The sequence below is a fragment of the Pipistrellus hanaki genome (genome assembly GCF_964339955.1).
Source record: "Pipistrellus hanaki genome assembly, chromosome: 8".
In the NCBI taxonomy this organism is placed as follows: domain Eukaryota; kingdom Metazoa; phylum Chordata; class Mammalia; order Chiroptera; family Vespertilionidae; genus Pipistrellus; species Pipistrellus hanaki.
Genome location: NC_140510.1, coordinates 46,342,701 through 46,368,455, shown reverse-complemented (window position 1 = coordinate 46,368,455; position 25,755 = coordinate 46,342,701). Strand labels below are relative to the sequence as shown.

The 25,755-nt window shown below is 42.0% G+C and overlaps 1 protein-coding gene across 6 annotated transcripts in view; it reads right to left on the bottom strand.

Moving 5' to 3' along the window:
• Nucleotides 1-25,755, bottom strand: part of RAPGEF4 (Rap guanine nucleotide exchange factor 4) — a 244,770-nt gene that overhangs the window by 27,248 nt on the left and 191,767 nt on the right. For all 6 annotated transcript variants that reach the window (XM_084892292.1, XM_084892293.1, XM_084892297.1 and 3 more), the window contains 8 exons: nucleotides 24,075-24,163; nucleotides 20,235-20,313; nucleotides 8,196-8,346; nucleotides 5,568-5,656; nucleotides 4,593-4,623; nucleotides 4,297-4,375; nucleotides 2,633-2,779; nucleotides 612-709 (listed from right to left, as the gene is read on the bottom strand). In XM_084892292.1, the coding sequence (XP_084748418.1) occupies nucleotides 612-709; nucleotides 2,633-2,779; nucleotides 4,297-4,375; nucleotides 4,593-4,623; nucleotides 5,568-5,656; nucleotides 8,196-8,346; nucleotides 20,235-20,313; nucleotides 24,075-24,163 (763 nt within the window). The remainder of the gene's footprint in view (nucleotides 1-611; nucleotides 710-2,632; nucleotides 2,780-4,296; nucleotides 4,376-4,592; nucleotides 4,624-5,567; nucleotides 5,657-8,195; nucleotides 8,347-20,234; nucleotides 20,314-24,074; nucleotides 24,164-25,755) is intronic.

Sequence of the window (25,755 nt, the reverse complement as noted above, 5' to 3'; positions counted from 1 at the left end):
GTGCCTAATTTTTATAGGATAAATTGTTATAGGATAAATAGAAATGCACCCTACCATCTACATAAAAGAGAGTAGGATCCTCAATTATTTTACGGACCAATCAATCCCGTATTCACCGAGAGCTCTGTGTGGCTGGGAACCAGTGTCTCAGAGACACAGGGAAGACCATTGGCCCCTGGTGTGTCCTTTCCCCAAAAGGACAGACACTTTTGGGGAAAAGTAATTTTCATAGACCGGAGAGGGCTTTGCCAAAGCGTGATAAATCAGAATAAAATTGTTTTAAAATTATTTTTATCCTGTTCTAACTATTCATATCTTAATATTAATAATTAACTTGGGGATATTTCAAGGAGGTTAATTACTACAGAGTTCTGAAAGCTGAATCACGCCCCAATAGAGGCGCTACTTGGTTTATTCCACAAAGGAAAACCTAAAGCTCGGAGCATCTCAAACGAACACCCAAGGCTTACCCACTAAGCCGCAGAAAAGGAAAGAAACCAAGTAGCAGTCGAGATTTTTTTTAGCAACTAGGTTCAGCATGGCTGCAGAGGGAAGCCGCAGACAAGTTTTCCTGATTGCAGACGCTGCTCGGAGGGGCCCCCCACACCTACCAGTGAATCGAATTGCTCTCGCGGGCAAGCAAACAGGCGTCCATTAATGGTGAGCGTCGTAAATACTGAAACATCATTAGGTTTGAGCACCACCTTTTCTGTGAACATAAAAAGCATGAGATTGCCTATTAAATGCATCTGAGATTTGCTGCACTGCCCTAATCACACCAACAAATTGCCAGCTCGGTGAATTACCGGGACACGCAAAGTGACTGCATAAAATACAGCGCTGAAGGGCCCACTGAATAAAAAGGCCACAGCGCTCACACAGGCACTCGGCACTCAGGATGCCATCAGAAAGAACCAAAAAAACAGGTCTGCAAATACCCGAGGGTCAACGCACCCAGTTCTGTGCTGCAGCTGTAATAATGACATACAAAGCCATACTTGCTATTTACATAACAAGTTATCTTTCCGGGTAGGAATCACAGCCAGGCTTTGGAGGTGGAAAGATCACTTTTGGAAAATGTAGGCAGAGGGTTCTGAGACCCCATATGACTTTAGATGCAAAGTTTATTATTATTTTTCACTTATTTCTAAATTCGGAGGACAACTCCATTACCTACATTAAGCTTTCTGTATTTTAAAATTAATTCATTCGTGTGTTTTTTAGAATTTACTACGTGCTGGACACTACTCTAGGCAATGAGGATACAGAAAGAAATGATGCAGGAAAAAAATACTAGTTCAGAAAGAGCTGACATGATAGCGAGGAGGCAGCGACCAAGACAACTTGTATTATCATGCTGAAACCGGTTTGACTCAGTGGTAGAGTGTCGGTCTGCGGACTGTAAGGTCCCAGGTTCGATTCCGGTCAGGGGCATGTACGTTGGTTGCGGACACATCCCCAGTAGTGGGTGTGCCAGAGGCAGTTGGTCAATGTTTCTCTCTCATCGACTTTTCTAGCTTTCTATCTCTCTCTCCCTTCCTCTCTGTAAAAAAATCAATAAAATATATTTAAAAAAAAAAAAAAGAGAGAGAGAGAAAGGGCTGCAGCAGAGAGGAGGCTAGACAGCACGTGCCAACGGGAAAGGTACACTTTCAGGAAGGGAATCGAGCAAAGGAAGGGGTCCTCAGGGAGCCACTTCCATCCGGAGGAAGCTGAGGAAGTGAGGGGCCGACCAGGACAGCCGGGGGAAGAATGCACAGAGGGTGGGTGAGGACAGGCCTCCTGGGCCCTGGGCTATGGGGACAGAAGTGGGAGGAGAAACATTGGGAGAGTCCAGCATGCACTTCAAATTCTACATCAGTGGCATCATTTGTCTTCAGAGGTGGCGGAAATGGCTCCCCTGGTCCCGAAAGAGTCCCCCAATGGCTGCCACATCATTGCCGGATAAAGGAACCTTCCTGCTCCTTCCTCCCGGCTCTCATGGCCACACACACTGACCGCTCCTGGCCTCCTGCTGACAGGAACTGTAACGGTTTATTTAATTCACCTCAGCAGCTTGGGAGCTCCTCGGGGGCATAGCTCCCTGTCTCCTGTCAGGGACACCCTGAGTGGCCAGCAAATATATGATGCATGACTTTCCATCTCAGGGAAGCAGAGAAAAATTAAGCAATCCCATGGGGAAAATATCCTCCTGTGGTTGGATGACCCAGGTTCCAGGGCTACCTCACGAGGAGGGGGACCATCATCAGCTGAGAAGAACTAGCCTGTGACCAGCTCCAACGTCAGACTTTAGCGTGTCATGCTAGACACTCTCTCAGAGCCCATGTTTCTCAGAGCTCCACGGCCCTAAGCATTTTTTCGTTAGGGTTTGTATGGAAAGAACTCCAGGCTGACAGCCACACCAGAGCCCTCGGTTCCAGCTGCCTCAGCCCGACCACTTCCCTCTCTCTGCTGTAGAGTGGGCACTTACCCAGCTCTCTTCTAACCACGTGACCTCCGTTTTTCACGGCAGGACACACAGCACCAACTTGTCCCTTTGGATCAACTTGGAAGGCCACACTCACTCCTGGTGGGGTTTGTGTTTGGATGGGATAGCCCATTCCGCAGAAGCTCCAAGTACTGAGACTGTTACCTCCTCCGGAGCTCATCTTGACGATGATCAGGCCTTCCCCGGAGCCCAGCTTGTCCGCAACTGCGCTGATGACTTCCCTCACCGAGGCGGCCACCGGCACCCGGATGGTGGTGTAGGTGTGGTCCATGCAGTAGACCTTAAACAGGACTGTTGGGAAGGCAGCAGCAATGTGGTCAATCGGTCTTAGGAGTTCTTAAGAAAACCATAAGCTATGCAAAAACGCTTAGACATGCTCCAATATTTGCATCATCTTGCCTTCTTACTATTATATTTATTTGGGCTCATCTACACCTATGCCTGTCCCCTTCTAAAATTTACCCTTAGCATTGGTCTAAGAATAGGTTCATGGTCTCCAATTAAAAAACAATAGCAGCCCAGGAGGTGTGGATCAGAGGTTGAGCATCAACCTATGAACTAGGAGGTCATGGTTCAATTCTTGGTCAGGGCACATGCCTGGATTACAGGCTCAATCCCCAGTAGGGGGTGTGCAGGAGGCAGTCAATCAATGATTCTCTCTCATCCCTGATGTTTCTATCTCTTTCTCTCTCTCCCTTCCTCTCTGAAATCAATAAAAAAATATATTTAAAAAACAAAACAATAACTGATTACTTGTGAAAACCCACACACAGATCATGGGGGGAATTGAGAAGCATGGTTCAGTCAATTTTCTGGGTCTGCCCCTGTCTGGGAGCCTTCTTTTCTCACAATACAGGGAGTGCTGTGTTATAGGCTGATGACCAGGTTACTGCTGCCTGGTGTGGTGGGAGGGGAGGTGAAGGGGGAGACAACGGGCAGCAGTGACACCTCCGCAAACAGCGCTTCTGCCTGAGGAGTCAACACCGGCTGCCGGTGTTGGCTGCTCTCTTGGTCACTGGCTGGTGTACTTTGGGGCCGGGCCACACAGCTTGGGTGGCCTTTAGGTCAGCAGATACATGTGTGGCACCCACAGGCCCCCTCTGAACACACAAATCATGGAAGCAATTCTAGCTACTGCAATGCATGGGTTTAAAAGCACTCCTAAATTCCAAGGTTCATTTGTGAGTTAAAATAAAAAATAAAATTGCTCATTGTTATTAGTTTTATTTTCTGGAAAAATCTTAAACAACCAAATAATAATGGCCATCCTCTGCACCTCCCTGGTGGCTGCTCACACATGAGGCTGTGCTCGGGGCCAGGGCCTCCCCTGGGGCAGGAGCCCTGCTCTGCAAATGACCCTGGCCCCCCTCCTCTGCTAGGCATTGGCAAAGTGCCACCCACCTTCCTGCCGGCTCTTCCCAGAGGTGGGCAACCTAGACACCTGGTCCCTGAGATGACTTCTTCCCTCCCAGGAAGGTGGTAGGGAGAGAGGCAGCGCCAGGAAGTGTGGCTGAGCACCTCAGCTCCGGGCACAGGGTTCGAGGACATAATTGGAATGCAAAAGGGTGACCCAAGCAAACCCTCTGAAGTGCAAAGGGGCACCCCAAGAAAAGCTATTCTGTGGGTCCACGGTGATGATTCCCAGGGGAAGGTTTCTTTGAAATAATCGAAACCAGTGGTTGGCAACTTGGCAAACTGCGGCTCTCGAGCCACATGCTGCTCTCTAGCGGCGGTTTGCTGCTCTGTTGACTAATTTAGAGTTTGCCGACCACTGATCTAAACAACTCTGAGCTGGGAGAGAATCTCACCTTCGTCAGAGCCACGGATAGGCTGGCGCTTCTGGGCTCTCTCATCGCTGGTGTTGAAATGTTGCAGGAGAACTTTGTGCTGCAAAAATAACAACAGTAACTGCCTTAAAGGGAGAGCGACTGGTGCACATTCGCAACTCAAATGGAAAGCACGCCTGAGAAGCAGTCAGAAATGAAGAAAACATATTTGGTATTGACGAAAACATCACTTCTGTGTGTTGCAATAAAACTTGTCTGGAGAACTGTCATTTCACAGGGCACAGACAATTAGAGAATCCTAATCCATCGCCCCTTACCTTCTTTTGTGGGTTCTTTGCATCTTCTGAACTACGAGAAACAGAGAACACATTATTGAATGCCGTTGGTACTCTTATTTGAAATTGCTTCACTTGTATATGGCTTTAATCTTATGTTAGAAAGTGAAACCACAGCATCCCCTCAGGAAGCCATCTGAGCCTCCTCCTCTTTTATTAAAAATATATTTTATTGATTTTTCACAGAGAGGAAAAGAGAGGGATAGAGAGTTAGAAACGTCGATGAGAGAGAATCATCGATCAGCTGCCTCTTGCACACCCCCTACTGGGGATGTGCCTGAAAGGTACTACATGCCCTTGACAGGAATCGAACCCGGGACTTTTCAGTCCACAGGCCGATGCTCTATCCACTGGAGCCTCCTCCTCTTAACATGAAGAGACCAAAGCAGGCAGGATCCAGCGAGTGCTCAGCGCTTGCCGCAGGCGGGTCCCCAGCAGAACGGATGTGAAAAGCCCTGGTGCCCAGGTCTCAGAGTCTCCCTAGCAGCACATGCTCTCTGCTGTGTTTAATCCGTGGCTCAGGAACGCAGTGTGAAAACCTATGTTTTCACTGAGAGGACACACATATCAACAGTTTGGGAGTAGAAAGTGAATGTCCCCCTCAAACTTCCTTTCGATGCCACTGAGCATTTCATGACTGCATTCACTGCTCTGAACCGCAGGCACCCAGGTTTACGGAGTTAGACGCCTCAAAGAAGGATCTTCTCCTCCCTGGGCTTCCTCGTGGCAGCTTCGCAGCCTCGGAGGTAGCTGAGCAGCATCTCAGTGCCTTGGTCCCTCTGGCCTCATCGCAGCACTCACACCCAAGGCCCATTCTGCCGGAATCAGGGCACTGCATGGCCGTGAAAAGCCAGCCTTCCCCTCTCGGGGGGCAAAGGACTCTGTGGCAGACGTGTTGATTGTGAGCAGGCACTTCCGTGATAAAAGCACACCCCAAAGCCAAGCCCCCTTCCTTACATTTGCTTGACAATCCTCTCCAGCTCAGGCAGCTGCTCCTTGAGGGCGGCGATCATCCGGGCATCATCTGACACAGACACATAAAACTCCTGTAATTGGCAAAGGTCACAGGCTTTTAGCAGGCATCGATAAGGCACGCAGTTCTGTCAAGAGCAATGAAGAGGTGTCCCTGTGTCACCTGCTTCACTAGCCTCTCCAGACCAGGGTCTCATAGACCCGAGACAAAAATAAGCCAGAAGTCAAAACTGCAAGTGAGAAAAGAATTTGGAGATGAGGTGGCAGTTGTAGAACACCTTGCATGTCATTAATGCCACTGAATTGTACACTTAAAGAGGGTTACAATGGCAAATTTTATGTTGGGTATATATATATATATATATATATATATATATATATATATATTTTTTTTTTTTTTTAATATATTTTTATTGATTTTTTTACAGAGAGGAAGAGAGAGGCATAGAGAGTTAGAAACATCAATGACAGAAAATCATCGATCAGCTGCCTCTTGCACACCCCCTACTGGGGATGTGCCCGCAACCAAGGTACATGCCCTTAACCAGAATCGAACCCGGGACCCTTCAGTCCCCAAGCCGACGCTCTATCCACTGAGCCAAACCGGTTTCGGCTATGTTGGGTATATTTTACCACAAAGAATTAATTACAAATGGATAGTTTATATGAAAGGCAATGTAATGCAATGCTTTGAAATGAGTAACTTTATAGTCTCTCTTCTCGATATTTTTTTTCAGGGGAATTTTAATATTGATTCTGATGTTATTTTAGTATTTGTTGGTTTATTTAATATTCACCACTAGTTGTAGTTCATTGTCGGTGGTCCAGTTGCAGGCAGGGCCCTCAGCACTGTGCTAACTGTACGTTAGTCTGTGCCACCACCTCAGGTCTCCTTGCTGAGGTGCTGGGAACAGTCCTGACCCCAGAGCAGCGGCGACAGAAGCAGCCATGCCCTGCTCTGCTCAGGAGCAGCCGTGCCCTGCTCTGCTCAGGAGCAGCTGTGCCCTGCTCTGCTCAGGCGCAGTGGCCTCTCAGCCGAAGATGGGAGCAGGGGCTGGGCCAGCTTAACCGCCACGTGGGCCTTCACTCCATGGGTAGAGGCCACAAGTCAAGTCCTGATGCCAAGCTGCTATTATTCTTTTACATTTTCAAAACACTCCATTTCCCAGCTTTAAAGGACTCTGAGGTCCACCCCTCCTCCTGCCTCACCTGTCTGGGCCTGACAAACGATATGATAAAAAGGAAGATAAGGGGTATGTTTCCTTTGGGTAATTCATTCTTGAACAGACAGATGGATAAAGTTGGAAATAGAAGCCACACTGTGTTTTGCCTGCACAGAAGCAAGGCCCTTATCTAGGCTTTGAGGACAGAGTGAGTCATCGAGGAGTAAATGCCAGCCAGGGCCAATGCTGAATGTGGGCCAGGAGCCCTGGGAAAGAAAAGGGAAGTTCAGCTTCAAGCAGTGTTTACAAGATAAATCATCTCTCTTCCAAGCCACCTCAGGGTCCCAGTAACCCTATATAATAAAAGGCTAATATGCAAATCTACCGAATGGGGGACTGACCGGTTGCTATGACATTCATGACCACCAAAGGGAAGACACTCAATGCAGGAACTGCCTCCTGGTGGTCAGTGTGCTCCCATAGGGGGAGCGCCGCTCAGCCAGAAGCCCTGAGCTGGGCTCAAGGCTAGTGAGCGCAGCGGTGGTGGGAGCCACTCCTGCCTCCACAACAATTGGACATTCCCCCAGGGATCTCTGACTGTGAGGGGCACAGGCCACACTGAGAGCCTCCCACCCCAACTGCAAGAATTTTGTGTACAGAGCCTCTAGTTCCTCAATAAAATTAACTGCTTCCATCCACTCGAAAATCTTCCATTTGATCTAGTAATCCTGTGTCTAGGAATATAACCAAGAACAGACCTACATGCACAAAAATGTTCACTACACTATTATTCTAGGAAGGTGAAAATGGAAATATTCAACAATATGGGAACAAATAAATATATCTGAGGCAGAGCTACTCAAAGGTCATTAGAAAGACTGTACTGATGTGGGAAAATCCGTACATGAAGTTAAGTGAAAAAAGCAGCATGCAAAATGATGGGCACTCTGTGCTTTCAACCATGCAAAACATACAAAGAAAAAGAGACTATTAAAAATATATTAACATGCTACCAATTACTGCCCTGGCTGGTGTGGCTCAATTGCTTGAGTATCATCCCATGTGCCAGGAGGTCCTTGGTTCCATTCCTGGTCAGGGCACATGCCCGGGTTGTGGGCGCGATTCCCACCAGGGGGTGTGCAGGAGGCAGCCCATCAATATATCTCTCGTCGATGTTTCCATCTCTCTCCCTCTCCTTTCCTCTCTCTCCAAAACCAATAAAAAAAAAATACTTTAAAAATGCTACCAGTTATTGCATTAGTGATGGGATAATGGATGATTTTTTTCTTTACTTTTCTTGTAGTACCTTTCTGATAAAGGAACGTGTTAACAAAGTCTAGAATTTGTGATGATAGTCCCTCCAGGGAAGCTGCCCTGCCTATGGGTAGTCCTGTGCATTGTAGCACAGAGGTGTATTCTGGGAAGAGACACCCTCCCACCCCCCGTGTACCTCCAGGAAAGCCATAGCCACGTCGTCCTCTTGGAGGAGGTCCCCGTACACAGCCGCCCACTGCAAAACCAGGCGGACAACTCGCCTCTTGTTGTTGAGGGCGTAATCCATCTTCTCCTGCTCCGTACCTTGCGAAGGCTGGGCGTGGTAAGTTCCAAGGAGTCAAGGAAGACATTAGCCGTTTCACACTCCTCTGACTGTGCTACTTGCAAAGGCAGGGAGCGACAGATCCCGGCGTCAGAGAGCCAGCCTTCTGCACTGATTCATTTCTACCCTCAGGCCCTCACAAAATCTCCACCCACACAAAAGTTCTGGACCAAATGAATACAACCCTTAGAGGACTGCTGACCTTGACTCGATAGTTTCCCAAGAAGTTAGACCCGCCAGGCTCCACCCGGACTTGCGTGTGGACAGGATTCTTGTGCCGAGCTCCGGCTGTCATCAGGCTGGACCACATTCCCTGGCTGCCCTCCACCTGGCCCTTCACTTCTTGGGGTGGGGATGCTTCCCACTGCCCCTTGTCTCTGGGTGCCTTGCTGTCTCTTGTTGGTGCCCACAACTCTGCACACATCTCCTTAATCTCCTTCATTGTATGCATTTCAGTGAGAGCCTTCCAAGTGCTCATCTAGTAATTCCAGAACCAAGACTGATACAGAGAGTGCGTGGGGAGGAGGTTGGGGGTGGGTGGGAGGTTGGGGGTGGGTGGGTAGTGAGGCTGGAGGAAGGTAAGCTCACCCGTATGAGGACTAGGAAAGATGCCTGCTGTATTGATCTGGTGAGGGTCTCAGTTTTTATACCATTCCTTCTTCTCTTGTCTGAAACCACCACTAACTCATATTGGCTTTTTGTGCATTTATGGCTAGCCATCTTAAATAAACTATAAGCTCTCTGAGACTTCAGATGATACACTATGGTCTTGCATTCTAGACGGTACCTAGCACAGGGACTTTTATCTAGAAATTTTATTTGTTTACTAATACAACAAATGCTTGATGGAGTGCCCACTACATGTGTCAGGTAAAGGTCCCTGTTCTCGACACTCATCCTTATGTGGATTACAGTAAGGAGACTATAGTATGTGATCAGGGAAGATTTTAGACATACTGCTCCTTTTTCAGTGACTATTACAGATAATTGGTTCACAGAACGATTTCCCTCATTATAACTTACACTGTGACTGGCACATAGAGTACCACAGTCAAGCTCTACTTCATAGTCTTATGAGGAAAGTATCGCATTCCCTTTCTGCAAGTGAGCACACTGACAGTAAAGGAGCATAAATGGCCAGGATTACATAGTGAGGTGTGGAGTGGGTTTTGAACTCAGGACTCCGAATCCCAGCTAGTTTTCTTCCACATCACACAACAGCCCCGTGCCTCAGCCACCTAGCCCCATGTCTCAGACCTGCCTACAAGGCTGGCCGCGCCTTCGGTTCCCACTAGGACTTGAAAGGCTCTGCAGAAAACTGCCTCCTGGCTGTGCCGCGCTTGAGAACTACACCAGTGAAAGGCCTTTTCTAAAGACCATAAATAATCATGATCAAGGTAAATGACAGAACCTTAAAGCCAAGGTGGACTGCATGTAAATGGGTTGCAAAATGGCTTTCATAAATTGAGCACGGGAGTCATAAAAAAGAAAATTGCTTAACCTGTATTGCCACAATTCTCTCTGAACTTACAATAAAAAAAAAGGGAAGAAAGATCACTTTGTGTGAAAATTATTTCTTTTCTGATTAACCCTTTGGTCTCTTGATTGTCTATACACATAACTCGCCCTTCCCTCTCCCCCCACTCTCCCCCAAAACAACAACAACAACAAAAACAACACAAAAAAACAGCAACAACAAAAAGAATGGCAATGCTGGGCACGACATTTTATGACCATTTTTTTATTGTTACTAGCAGCATAGTCAGGTACATGGCAGTTCAAAATCAATGATTCCTGACATATTATAAAAATTTGTACTGGTTCAACCAAGAGTCAGTGAGAAAAGAAGTCTTTCCCACTTGCCTGGGGCTGAAATGGTTTGAAATTTCAAGTTGATATCAAGTGGTTATAAGTCTAACTTTCCAGGTTATCTGGATTTGGATTCCAGGAACCAACACAAATGCTTGTGTGTTGGCTACAGAGTATGAGCAGCACACCTGTGGCTACCCTCTAGGGCCCTTGTAGGATGACTAAATCAGCGTGTCTTTGAGGGTTAAGACAAATGTTTTCCTTGTCCTTTCCTCTTGAAAAATTTGTCCGTTGTCAACAATGATATACTATCTGACTGGAGGGATTAGCATGCTAACACTTCAAATGTGTAAAGAGCTTGACAGTGTATAATAAATATGCTTAATGTGCTCATAGGATCCCATAATGCACTCTACAAACTGCAGGGGAAATATTTACAGATGAGGAGACAGGGTCAGGGAGATCTGCTCAGCCTTGGTCAGTGAGTAAATGGCAGGCTTTACAAATCCAGACAAGGCTCTTTCCATGATCATCGCTCCCACAGCCCCAAATAGTGGTATTAGTGCTTGGGTTCATGAAATTATTAAGTAATTTTATCTGAGGGGCAAAAATCCAAGTTTCCTGGAGCTGACTCAGCGTGATGGGTAGCTAAACCAGAGCTGAGTGCACACTGCTCGTCAGGAGTAACTCCCAGTCTCCTGGGAGCTGGAACTCACCGGATCTGGGGGAAGAGGTGTTCTCTAATGTCTCATAAACATGAAGCATTTTTGCCTTTGGAAAAAACAAAGAGAAGCATTGCTTTGTTTCACGAAGCCTTGCCTTTCCCCTTACAGATGTGATTTACTAAAATAGAGGTGGGGAAATACTACTTTTATAGGTGAGTTCACACATGTGCCCTCCCTAAGCAACACACCGTTCCAGTCCTGAGCAGGCTGCTGAATCAGGTTCTTCAGAGACACAGCGGAGACTTTATATGTAATGGATTACACCTGAAATGACACAGGCGCGTTCTAAAAGAGAATCTAGAATTAGTCACTGAATTGTTATTTTAGACACAATTCTTAAAAGGCCATAGAGTCAAAGTGGCCAACTCATCACTAATACTGAGATGATTGACAGAATTATAGAATTTGTGAGCGGCAAAAGCCCTTTGATTATATCTCCTTGAAAACCACCATTTTAGAGGTAAAGAAACTGAGGAAGAATGAGGTGATTTTTCCAAATTTATCAATGGAATTCTTAAGACTAGAACTCAGTCCTCTTATCTCCCTACCTAGTACTGTTTACCTGTTTATGCTGTTGTGTTTTATTTGACATTCATATTTTTTATGCTAACATATATTACACAGCAGAACCAGGTTAGATAACAGGGAAATCCATCTGAGACGTAGAAATTGATCCTCCCAAATTCTCAAAGACAACAAAGTACATGCAAGAAATCAAGAGTTAAATGTTGCAGCCTTGACATTCTGATGTCAGGAGAGCACAGAAATTTTAACTGATTATATCCTCCTGGCTATAGTTTTAACCAGTTCTCTTGTCCGATATCTGTTGATTTAGAAAGCGGCAACTCACCACTACTAACCAAACATTCTTAAATCTACTGGCCATTCAAATCCTAACTTGAGGTTTCTCTTGTTATGGCATTAAGAATCCTTACCATCTGGCAGCATTCAATCCAAATCTTTAACAGTAACAACCATGTAATGAACTCACTGTGCATCTCCACATTTTCTAGTCAAGGTCTGGGCACATGGAAACATAAAAAGCCTCAAGTGTTGCCCGAATGGTTTGGCTCAGTGGATAGAGCGTCGGCCTGCGGACTGAAAGGTCCAAGGTTCGATTCCAGTTAAGGGCATGTACCTTGGCTGCGGGCACATCCCCAGTAGGGGATGTTTCTCTCTCATCAATGCTTCTGGCTCTCTGTCCCTCTCCCTTTCTCTCTGTAAAAAATCAATAAAATATGTATTTTTAAAAAGCCTCAAGTGTTTGTTGATTGACTGCTTATCTTAATTCAATCACACTCTTTGGAGTGCAATATATAATGCAATTTTCTAAATAAATAAATAAATAAATAAAATAAAAAATAGAAGATTCTTTTTATCTTACCACAGCTCTCTAAAACCCTTTATCTAAATTATCAGACATTCCATAGCATTGCAATGTCAGAAAAATCATAGACACATTCTAGGCTAGACTATGCTCAGTGTCACCAGGTTGACTAAACACAAACACCAAAATGTCTGGTACATTTTTTAAACAGAATCATTTAGTGATTTATTACAGGAGCACAAACTCGGAGTGACTCAATCTTCATGGAATCGGACCAGCTCTTTTGGCAACATGTAGATGCAGCTGCGGTCGGATTGGACCTGCTTTCAATGAGGCACTAGGACTGAGAGTCGGGAAAGGAGAAGGCCACAGTGTGGGCTATGGCTTCCTACCCTGCCAACAGCAGGCTTAATCTTCCATTGAGTCATTTTCCTCATGCTGGCTCTGTCGTTCAAACACTGTAATTATTTCATATATTTTTACCTAGTTATTATCTTACTCACCACAGGCACCTGTAATTTTTCTGTATTTTTTTTTTTTTTTTTTTTTTACTGCTCATTTACTTATTCTTAATTCAGCTAATAATGGTTCCATGTATTCAAATGATCATGGGGGAAAGTAAGTGAAAACCTCCTAGGATGTAGAGGCAGCAGATTCATTACAGCCTACAACAGGGAATAAAATATTATGTATACTTTTTGCAGTAAGTATATGCTAATTATGCAGCTATTTATAAAACACTTATCAACATTCAAACTGGTACTCTTCAATATTGTCGTTTCCTAAAGCCCTGCTTTGCATACAAGATCTCTGCTTGCAGCTGAAAACAAACTTTGGGGGGTCATATGCCCACTGACTAGACAAAGCTTTTGTGTGTGTGTATATATATATATATATATATATATATATATATATATATATATATATATATTTACCTTATGCCACATACCTCTCATGATGGTATAATAATTTCTTTATAAAATATATATATATTATTGATTTTTTACAGAGAGGAAGGGAGAAGGATAGAGAGTCAGAAACATCGATTAGCTGCCTCTTGCACACCTCCCACTGGGGATGTGCCTGCAAGTAAGGTACATGCCATGACCAGAATCGAACCTGGGACCTTTCAGTCTGCAGGCCGACGCTCTATCCATTGAGCCAGTGGTCAGCAATAATTTCTTTATGTGGGCTAATATATTTACATTTACTGTATAAGATGCTTTATGGTTTATAATATGCTTCCACACACATGGCCTCATTTGGTCACAACAGCCGAGGAGGTGGGAAGGACAGGTATAACTACCCCTGTTATATAGACAGGGCTCAGAGATGTTAAGGATGACTGCTGAGTGATACAGTTTGTAAGATGCAGGCCTTCTGATTTCAGAGCTCTTGCTTTTCCCACTATACTATGGGCCTCCTTCCTATGCTGCTTGCCTCAGGATCCAAACATCCTGAGCAGGGAGCCTGTTCCCTCTTTGATGCAACATGTCCTGGGGAATGCATATTATGGAATTAGACCACTTGAGATCCTATCCGGGCTCCCCCCTTACAAACTGTGAGACTCTCAGTCAGTTATGAACCATTTAGAGCCTCATTTGTAAACTTCAGAGGACTGTTGTTAAGGATGAGATGGGACAATATTGATCAGTCATGTAGAACAGTATCTGAGACATATTAAGTGCTCAGTAAGAGTTAGCTATCATGATCACTATAGAACCAGTTCTGGAAATCATTTAAAGTCCTTTAAAGGGTTGGCTTTGGAATTTTAACTCTGTGATGCTGTTCATGGGTCTGTGTTCCTACTAACTGAGCTCACGGGAGCAATTTCCTGCCGTCATTTTCTTTAGATGCCTCCCATCTCCTTGCTCAGAATATGTTTTTGTTTTTTTTTTCTACTGGGTTCAAATCTTGTTCTAACACCTATCAGCTGTGTACCGTGGGGCCGATTGCTTCACTGCTCAGTCTCACTTCTTATTGTAAAGAGAGAATACTTCTCACAGTGTTGATATGAGGCCGAGAAAACATATGTAGAACAGTTGGCAGAATATCTGATAATACGATCTTTTTTTATTTCAAAGAGCACATCATGTTCATATCATTATTAAACCAAGTCTTCCTTCCTTATTGAAAATAAACTCTTCACTGGTATATCTGCAGAAGTAAATTGCTCTGATGGTGACATACAGACCACTTTTCAGAGCCGAATGGAAGCTACAATGGTAAAATGTGGCTCCAGCAAAATTTAAGATAACCATCTTCCTTAGGAATCTAAAATATATTTCTAAAAACCTTGCTTCATCTAGATAGGAAGAACCTGATACTGTTTGGGTATCAATAAGAAAAGCAAATTTTAAAAAATGTGTTTTTGTGTTTTGTTTTTTTTTTAGAGAACCCAAGACAACTTCTAAAGAGAACATCTTCAGGCCAATGTCACAGGGAAATAAATGATGGAGACCCTGCTTTTTCAGTAGGAAATCTGTTGTGTTTATTTTGTTCCTGTATAAAGGATGTAATACAGATTAAAAGTTTCAACTCAAACTTAGGGAAAAATCTGGATTCTGTATATTTATTTTTTTCCTTTTAATTCAAGAACCTAACAATTTTTCCATGCAAAAAGTATAAAATTTGTGTTGACTTTTAAGTCAAAAGAAATTAGAATAGTAATAGAAAATATTTGACCAACCAAAATTATTGCCGTATTCAAGTTTTTATAAGTTTAAATATGAGCCATTTGTCACTTAAGATTATTTCAGCTACAAGAACCATCAATCCTAAACAACAGAGACCTGCATTTGTTGACATAACAGAGAGTTTATTAGGACATTATTAGTTTCTGTCATCATAGACTCCATTTTCTTTCCTGACTCTACTAATTTCAGCTTCTTCATGAGGCTCGTTCCCCTACCATCTATAGAATGACAAATGCTGGCATTGGGGCTACAGACTTCCTGTTCTCTCTCTTAAATGTTGAAAAAGCTTTTTACCCAGAAAGTCTCTCTTTGAGTCTCATTGTACCAGTGTACCTTGGGCCTGCAATTTGAGAACCAATCATGGTCAAGGGCAGCCACCTACTGTAAGTAGCTAGAATGACCAACGAAGATACATTGATGTCAGGGAGTCAACTACAATGTCCACTCCAACTAGAATCTCATAAGTGCCACCTGATGTTTTTGCCAGTATGTGAGGAATCATAGGTGATTATTTGGCTTCCATGTCCTTGATTTCTCCTACATGTAAAATGAAATAAATATCATACTAGTCCTTTTTTTTTGTCTCAAAGTGAGAGCTAGGTGTTAGAATTATAAAGTAAATGTATGAAAATGCTCTGAATCAAGGATATAGTTATTAAATTCAAAATAATGTTAACTTAGTTGTGACCATATACTGAATGGAAAGGCTGACTATATTTGTATAAACAAAAATATAGCAGAGTGTAGTCATGAAACACAGAAATTAAGACAATCAGAGAGCAATTTGGTAATGAACACCAAACATGTTAATATATTACATATTCTGTGCCTACTTTTAGAAATTTAAAGCAAGAATATTATTACCTATCTGGGCAAAGATTTAACTAGAAGGACATAGATTCATCCCCTTATATTTGTTACAGGAAAAATGTGAAGATAATTTAAATATCCAATAGGAAGAGGCTAAGAAAGTGAATTATGATATAGCTGCCATATAATATTGAGTCATTAAAAATGATAATGTGTTTTTCTCATGCATCTTTGTCACCTTATGTTGCCCAGCACTATATTGACACATTGTAAATGCCCAATAAATGCTTCTGAAATTGCCTGAAAAAATGATGTACCTAGTTTTATATATATATCTATATATATCTATATATATCTATATATATATATATAGAGAGAGAGAGAGAGAGAGAGATAAAACTAGGTACATCATATATATATTTGAAAAAATATCCACAACATACCAGTAAGAGAGAGAAAAATATTACAAAAAAAAAAAACCCCACATATAACATGATCTCATGTATATGAAATTATATAAAATTTCTTGAAGGTTTTCCACAAAACAGTGGTGAGATACCAGATGAATTTTTCTCTCTTCTCTTTTTTCTGTAAATTGAATTTTTTAATAATGAGAATGTTTTAGTTTTAAAAATGACAAAGCTATCTATATTTAGAAAAATGGTGTGGAAAAGTACTTAGTGGCAAAGAAAGATATTCATAAAATATTGTTTAATGACAAAGCACACACAATTATTTATAGTATGAGTCCATTATTATATTTATAATTACAAATCTATATGTTTTTTAAAAAAGACTAGAAGGATACATACTAACATGTTAACAATAGTAATACCTGGTGAGGTGATAGTTGGTTTTAAAATTCCTTTTAAAGACTAATGGAAGATTGAACTGAATTTTAAGTATAGATTTTTAAAAAGTTAAAGAAACTGGAGATGAAAAGTACAGAAACTGAACAAATATAATTTTAAAAACTCATTATAAAGCACTTGTATTCATCAGGTCAAATCATGTCCCAAGCATATCTAATGAATAGAGACTCTCTCTCATTAGCACATAAAAGGCCTGAAATATTAATGTTAAACAGAATTCTACCACCTTCCTCTGTGCTGAAAGCAAAATTGGAGGAGACACACAATGTGGATTAAGGACAGAAATAAGTGTCAGTAGCTCAAGAATTAAATCTTTTCTGTACTAGTAATTACCTTTCTCTGAGCAACTCATAATTTTTCATTATTCTAATTTATTGATTTGGAAAAAGAGGAGTGAAAATACTGACTTCTACATTGGGCTGCTGTGAAAAGTCACATATTAAGTACTTTGAAAACACTCAGCCAAAGCAACCCATTTTAGCGTGGGTGCTTAAATGGAACTTGGTTAAGTATTTTAATATCCTCTCAGCCCATGTTAAGAACATGGGGTGAACTTCCTTGTTCAGTTTTACACTGTATCCCCCTGTCGCTGTGCATGTGGTATTACACGGTTTGCGTATGTTGTTTTTGTCTGCCCATCATCTATTTCTGCACTTTCTGTTTTTCTTCATAGACAGTCTCCCTCCAGTCAAGTTCATCGCCTTCCCTTGACCAAGATGTCAGCGGTGACCCAAGCTAGGCTAACTGGCCCCTCCTTCCAGAGATATGGGAGGAGATGAGGGCCCAGAATGCTTGGAGTAGATTTATCCCACAGCACTGCCTTCCGTTGCTGCCTTGAGCCCCTTTCTAAGGCCTGGGCTCTTCAAAGATTCCTTCAGTTCTCTGAGCTATGCCATATTCTTCTTAGATTCCTTCATTCGTTGCCAGTCAAGATTGTTTCATGTTACTCATAACAAAAAAAAAGTTGCGTATACAACATCTCCCCAGATAGAAAGGGATTAAAATTTGGATCCTTAGCATTACATAGAAGCACTTATACATGTATGGCCTTCTGGGATAGAGCCTTTTCCATTTGCTTGCACGTAGCAGGATAAGCTCTCTGGCACACCCTCCCAGGCATACTCTCCCTGGGCATTACAGAGCGGTAGTTCTTGTTTGAGACTCTTATTCCCAGTATCTAAGGACCAGGTTTAGGCTGCCCAAGAGGCTATTTAAATTAATGAAAATTAAATACAATATAAAAACTCAGTTCACCCATCATAATAGCCCATTTCAAGGCTAGTGGCTACCGGGCTAGCACAGCTGTGGAACATTCCCATCATTACAAAATGTCCTATTGGACACTCCATGGATTTGCTTTCAATAAATTAGGCCCGCTTTGGTTTTAGCCACCTCAATTATGCAGTACATTGTCAAGAAATGTTCTTAAATGGTAATTAAAGGATAAGCTTTTAAGGAAACACTGGTAAGTTGTAAAGAAAAAGCCGGCACACCCAGGCTTGGAATCCTGAGACCTGGGTGAATCATGGCTCTGTCACTGCCTTGGGAATGTCACTTCATTTTTCTGAACTTGAAAATCCTCATTTGTGTCATAAAGCTAATACTAACCCAATAGACTCGTGTAAGCACAAATGGTATATTACAGGCCAATGCTCTTAGCATGGTACCTGACAAATAAGGAATTGATTCCAGATGGAACAATGGAGAGAACCTAGGTTCCTGCAGGGCCAGGTGTGATGAAGGGGGTCCAGGGCACTAGGTGGTTCAGATGATACCCCGCCACCCTGGGTTCCCTCTATCTACTGGGATTGGATACACAGGCTGGCTCCTCTCCATTCTATTGTTCACTACTCTGTCTCCACCTCCCCTCGCCCCCAACATCATTACTGCCATACCTGTCTACCTAGAATGGCCAGGACTTGAGTTGTTTTCTTTTAAAAACAGAGGTCACTGGTAACAAATGTTCTCAATCAGTTCTGAAGAGGACAAGCTAATAAATGAACAAATCAGAATTTGCAAAAAATAAACTTAGTGTTCGGGGCTCGAGTAGTAAAGATGACATGACTTATAGTCCACAGTACTTCTACTCTTCTTTTGGTTGTAAGTCCACTGCACTCTCTTACTCTTTTTTTTTTTTAAGTATTTTTTTATTTTTGTTTATATTTTTCTTACAAAGAGGGAGGGAGGGGAATAGAGAGAAACATCTATAAGAGAGAAACATCAATCAGCTGCCTCCCGCACACCCCCTACTGGGGATGTGCCCACAAACAAGGTACAACTTGACCGGAATTGAACCTGGGACCCTTCAGTCTATAGGCCGATGCTCTTTCCACTAAGCCAAACTGGTTAAGGCTCTTCTTTTGTTTTGTTTGACTTATGCTTATCCATGTACTATTGAAAAAATTAGTGTATATTCAATGGTGGTTTTTATTTTTCCTTCCAACAAATCTCAAAGATCTAAGAATGACTACCGTGTATGGAGCTAAAAGAGTACAGAGAGATTCTGAGTATGTTAATCTTTCTTGAGAAAAACTGATTATGAGCCAGAAAGAATATATAAAATATGAAAGTCTCATTAAGCTGTCTTTACTTAGTAAGATAGTTCTCAGGCAAATAAAAACCCAAATTTCACTCTTGCAGCTCCGTCTGAATAACACATTCAACTCAAATCTCCTATCCTCATGCATTCTGTTGACTTCAGAGAGAATGATGGGTGAACAAGAAAATGCGAATCAGGTAGGGCAATTATAATTTTGAAAAAGGAAAGCATTCCCAGTATTGATTGAATTGCCCAGAAAAAAGAAAGCTATTCTCCTTCAATATATTTAACTGCTCACAAAAGGCCAAAGTGTTTTGGGTTCTAAATTTTCGTTGCTTTAAAAATAAAGCAGAATGGGAAAATACATTTTCACATAGCCCCCAACCCCCAAATTGAGCGTGTGACTTATTAGTAGTAATATTTACTTCTTTTACTTAATTTACATTTTCTGAGCCAGACATGGTATACCAAGTGGTCAATTCAACAGACTATTGAAAAACTGCCCCAAACAAACTCAACTTTCAAGCTGCCAAGAAAAACTGCCATTAGAATTTCAAGTTTTATAACTTTTATTAAAGTAAATGTAACGATAATAAAAAAAAAATAGCAATGAAGGAATGAATTTTCAGTATCTAGAGGAAAGGTTGGACTAGGACAAATGTAAAAGAAAAGCTAACTACCAATGATAACATGTCTTTAAGCCAGTGGGTTAGTGGTCTGATTAATACTACAGCTTAGAGGAGGAAAACAAGCAGGCCACAACCCAACCTTCCAGGTATCCTAACAGATACAATGTCTGCCTCCCAGGTTAGTATTACCTAGTAATAAACTCAGATTTTTCTCCATAATTTCTCTAGCCTACCTCCCAGGTATGTATGTTCCTAATTCGTATCACCTTCAGGAGGTGACTTTATTCCCATTTTGCACCAGTAATAAGGAAGAAATCCTCCAACATGACACAGCAACACCGTGCCCAGGAGAGCTGGGGTCTCTGCTGGGGAAAGCACAGCTCTGCCTGGGCCATGACTTACCTTCAGAGGCTGGGGTGAGATAGCGGTCATGTACATATAGGGTGTCTTGAAAGGAACAGAGACTTTTCGCAGTAAAAGGATATTGGGCCACCAGGGCTGGGCAAAGCTGGGTATTTGGCATAAAAACACAGTGCATCATAACGAAGTCATTTAAAACAGAATCTGCAGGGGAAAGAAAATGCAAAGCAGAAAAGGAAATTAGGTTCTTAGAGAAATCTTTAGGAAAGCAAGTGTGTCTATTCTTTGGTTTTTGACCAATGGTTCTCATATGTTGGCTTGGAGAATTATGGTTTTACTGTATACAGAAGCACTGCATATAAAAATAACACACACACACACACACACACACACACACACACACACACACATATATATATATATATATATATATATAGAGAGAGAGAGAGAGAGAGAGAGAGAGAGAGAGAGAGAGCACAACCCATGGATAGTACTGTAAATGGAAAGAAACATGGTCAATATCACCTTTTCTTTATCTCTTTTTCACCTATTTCCAGAGGAAGCATGAAGGATGAGAGGATGATGGAATTACAGGAAAAAAGGTGGTAAGAGCAGAGAATTGGCGAAGATAACAAAAGATGGAAAGGAAAAGACAGAGGCTGTGAGTAGCAACAGAAGCAAAACAAAGCTCTTTAGTAGATTAAAATGGTGACTGTCCTGTAGTTGAAGTTGTTTTGAAGGAAGGCCATCAGGGAGATGGAAGGGAAAATAAGGCAAGTCCCAAAGATAAGCCTCATTTGCTTCATTCCGAATTCATGCTGGTTTTTCATCATAAAGACAACACTCTCTAGTCAGCGTTGGTGAAAAAGCAAGCGAAGACAGGCCTGAGAGCCTATGGAATCCACCTGATGAGACTTGGAATCCAAGGTGCCATGGGGACTTTCAATCAAGACATGAACTACACTGGCTGAGATTTGTGAAACTCACATAGCTTTTCCAACAGAAAATGGTGAGAAATGTGAAATTCTTAACTATATAAATTAGATAAACGTTACTGTCTATGTTTTAAATGAACTTATATTGGTAAAGTTGGAATTATTGATTAAAGGTTTAACTATTATACTCATCTAAAAATTAAAATACATTATGTAAGTTTCAGGTGTACAATGTCTTGAGTTAATACATTTATATATTGCAATATGATTACCACGATGGTGTCAGCAAACGCCTCTACCACATCCCATAATACCACTATACTCATTAAAATATAAGGGGTAAATGTAACCCCAAGCTGTCATCCTGCCATTACTCGGTGTTACCAGTCATTCAGTCCCAGTATACTGAACCAGAGAGGATGCAGATAGAAGCTGTACAGAACTTTTTTAAGTACAAAAGGACTTTGGCTTGTCCAAGTGTGACATCTAAGATCTCCTTTATATGTTTTAGATATTCTCTGAGGAAAGGGGAGATGATCCTTGCTTATGAGGGTCCCAGAAGGCCTGTGCTATACAGTAATTCACACTTTGCTAAAGCAGGGATTTCAGCAGAGCTGGGGAGTGGCCAGTAGCATGGCAACTACCCAGCAGCCACATTTCACTAGAGCTTCCTTGTTCTCTACTTGTATGTAGTAACTCTGATATTCCTGAGAACTGAATCTTAAAAATCATTTTATACTAAAAAAAAAAAAATGATTTCCCAAGTCACTCAGTGACTAGTGCTGGTCCTAGAAGTTAAAAGTCTAGCAAATGAACAGGTCTAAGGCAGAAAATAGATGCTTTGGTAAATTAAGAAAGTGTACTGTCAAACCCAAGGTGTTCATTTCTATGACATAAGCCAGCTTCACTATTAACTCTGCATTCTGTATTGTAAATATATAAATGCCAAGGGTTTCCCACTTCATTGCATCCTTTCGTTTCTCATCATGGGGCCCATCACCTTCTCCCCAATGCTAAGCTTTGCACTTAAGATCTTCCAGGATCTATAGTCAAATGCTTAGGCCTTACCTCCCTTCTCCCACTTCTGTATACAATCACCCAGCAAAACCAAGCTGCTTGACCTGACAGCTCCTATGTCAGTACTAATGTTGCACCTCAGCGTGAGCTTTCCCCAGGCTCCAGTGACTAGACACTAGCCTGTTTTCAGGGCCATTTTGAAGGCTATATTCTTCATTGCCCGATTCCCTCAACTAGTCAAGTGCTTCTGAAGACTGACCGCATCCTGCCTGATGGTCCAGCTATTTGCACATTCCTTTGTGTCCTCTAGTAGGTTATGAACGCCAGCGAGTGCCTAGTCCAGAGCACCAGCTTAGTGCTTTCCCAGGGAGATACTCAACAAATACGGAGGCAAAAATAGCTGCCCTGGAGCCAGAGAGCCTGGCTTTATAACAATGACTCCCCAATTAACTCACTATATAAAGAAAGATCTTAGATAATCTCTTTATAAAATGAGAAACTGGAATGAAAAGCTAAAATAAGTAGTAATCAGAGCTAAAACACTTTTAGGAGGTATATAAAAATAGTAATGTCACTCACAGATGGTGGAAATGGACCTTGAACTACCACTGGGTTTTTAGATAAGCCTTTGAACTTCTTTTAGTGAGAAATCTTCTTTCATGTAATTCAGTTTGCTTACAATATTAACCTTTTATTCTGAACGACAGGCCATAGCATAGAATTTTTCTTTTTAAGTTGAATGTAGACTATTCCAAAGTTAACACAAGATGGTTCCCAAAGTGGAGAATGATAGTAAAACTGGACACTCAGTTCACCCACGAGATTCATCTCATTCACCCTCCAATCTCTGAATCTTAGTGAATACTACTGTAAGGCAGTGTTCTGTGTTGAATTTTATCCTCCCAAAAAGACATGTTGAAGTCCCAATCCCCAATACTTCAGATTGTGACCTTATTGGAAATAGGGTCTTTGTCGGTATTGTCAGCTTGAGATGTGGTCCAGTGTGGGCCCTAATCCGATATGAGTGCTGTCCTTATAAAAAGAGAAACTTTGGAAACAGAGATAGATGCACAGAAGAAAGGTGATGTGAAGAGTTAGGGAGCGCATGTGACAATGAAGGCAGAGTTTGGGTGGTGCATCTATGAGCCACAGACACTGAAGACTGCCGGCTCAAAGCCCGAGGCCAGGAGACGGCCATGGAGCAGGTTCCCCCTCACGGTCCTCGCAAGGAACCAACTCTACCGCCACCTTGATCTCAGGCTTCTAGCCTCCAGAACTGCAAGACACTACCCTTCTGTTGTTTAAGCCACCCAGAGTGAGGTGCTTTGTTACATCAATTCCAGCAAACGAATATAAGTGATGTGTAGACTCTGGGGCAGCCCATGACTCTACAACCACAGACTATTTTACTCCACTGGAGTGAGGTTGTGCCTCTTGTGTAGGCAGTAGCAAATCTGTGATGGGAATAGAAAGAATTTAAATGATAACCTAATAGATGTCTGTAAAGGTGAATTTAAGTGCTAATCCTATGAGACCTGACCAGGAGGCTCACTTGGTTGGAGTATCGTCCTGAACACCAAAGATGGCAGGTTCAATTCCCGATCAGGGCACATACCTAGGTTGTGGATTTGATCCCAGACATGAATTTGATCTGGTCGGGGCATGCATAAGAGGCAACCAGTTGATGTTTCTCTCATATCAATGTTCTTTCTCTCTCTCTCTTTCAAATCAATAAACATATTCTCAGGTGAGGCTTAAAAGTAAGTGATTACCTTAAGATATGCCTATAAAAGGCTTATCCTAATGTGTTTGAAGGAGATTGAGCCATTCACGAAGGACAGCCGGGAATGGATCAGGCAGAGGAGGGCCACACAGGGATGCTCTTAGAATGTTAATCCAACAACTTCCTTCTAAAACTGTTTTGTCTACACACGCTGAGAATGAACTCGGGATTTTTATTTTACAGTGTTCTGCACGGATTTAGTGAACACACAAACTGTTCTAGGTATTTACCTGTTGCTTCATTTAAAGCTGGCTCAAGGCGTATTGTTTCTAGAAAATGCTCTAAAATTTTTTCAGGTGTTCCTGACATCACAGTATACCTGGATAAAAAAACAAAACAAAAAAAAAAATCAGCTTTTCAAAAGTCGGCAAATCATGAATAAATAACTTTTCACATATCAAAGATTTTTTTTTTTTTTTTTAGATCCCAGGAAACCATTTCAACTTAACTTATGGCCCATATTCTCCTTATAGGAAGAGAGACCATGTACTTTGCCAGAGTCACACAGGAAGACAATGAAAAAACCGCAAGTTGAAGTAGTTACTAAAACATGACTCTTTTTCCCTACATGGAACTGAAGTAGATTTCTTGGAGAGCAGCTCTGGCATGCTGGGAACTGAACAACTCCAGCCTTGCTCTGTGAGGAATGAGAAGCAGCATGTGAATCCCAGGGCAATTCAGGGCAGGCACGGGGAGCTGAGAGGGGAAGCGACAGTAAACTAGGTTACCCATATATGGGTTACTTGTAGCGAAATTTCAGTCCCACAGTGGATTCCCCTGCCTATTTCTGGAATGTTCTGTCTTTTCCAACTGTACATTGGCATGTGCTTTGGAAATACAGCTAAGAATAAAGCAGGAGGAAAAAAACACACACATACACCCCAAAACCCAAAGACCAATGAGCAAACAAGCAAACCCCAATAGCATCTGAATAGTAGGCAATAAATCAGCAACAGAAAATTCACATAATTTATTTCCATGTTAAATATATTTTGGGGAGGTGTTAATTATTATTCCAGAAGATCCATCTATGCCGCTCTTCAACCAGCATTAAAATTGAATTTCCAAGTCATATTGAAGATGGTAACAAGACAGTGAATGAAAACTTAGAGGCAAAATACATTAAGGTGATATAGGGCTCTATTCCAAAATTCAGTCTTTGCTTTTCTGCTTGGCATTTCATCCAAAACAAAACGATAGGGAAGAAAGACAACAATGAAAATAACAGTCTCTTAATGCTCATAGATCAGTGGTAGAATTTGGCTCTAGGAGAAACTAAATTCCTTCGCCTTCTCACTAACATCCTTTCTTGTTTGAGACCTTGGAGGTAGTGCATTGAAATCCCAAGAATTTCCTTAACATATTAAATCTCAGGGTTTTAACCTCATGCCTGAGGGAGTGAAGAAGAGGTAGTTCAACATATGACCCTCTGCGTGTGAAAATAAAAGGGAGAGTGCACGAAGCAACACTGGTATTGAATGAGGTAACAAGCGCAGTCTACCTGGAAGGTAACCATTAGCTAAAACTATTCTGTGTCAGCCCTGGTTAGTATGATGAGTGGCTAGAGTGTTATTGTAATAAGGGATTATATAATATATTCAAAATATACTATGGCTATTCCATAATATTTCTTCCCAACCTCCTTGTAAATATAATATGTCAGTTCATCCAGATGAAAATATCTGAGCCGTAGGCTTTTAGTCTAAACAGTAAAAACTTATCAGTGATGGTGGCGAGTTTCCTGATTAAAGGGAACACCCTGTTTACATGGCAAAGAAGGAAAGATTACTGGGATGCATTCCCGTTTCAACAAATTATTTGGTGACATTTCTTTAGCTACAGAATTGCTCTTTTTATTATCCTAAGACTGGAAATTAGTCCTTATTTTCAAAACAAGATTCTGTGATTTTC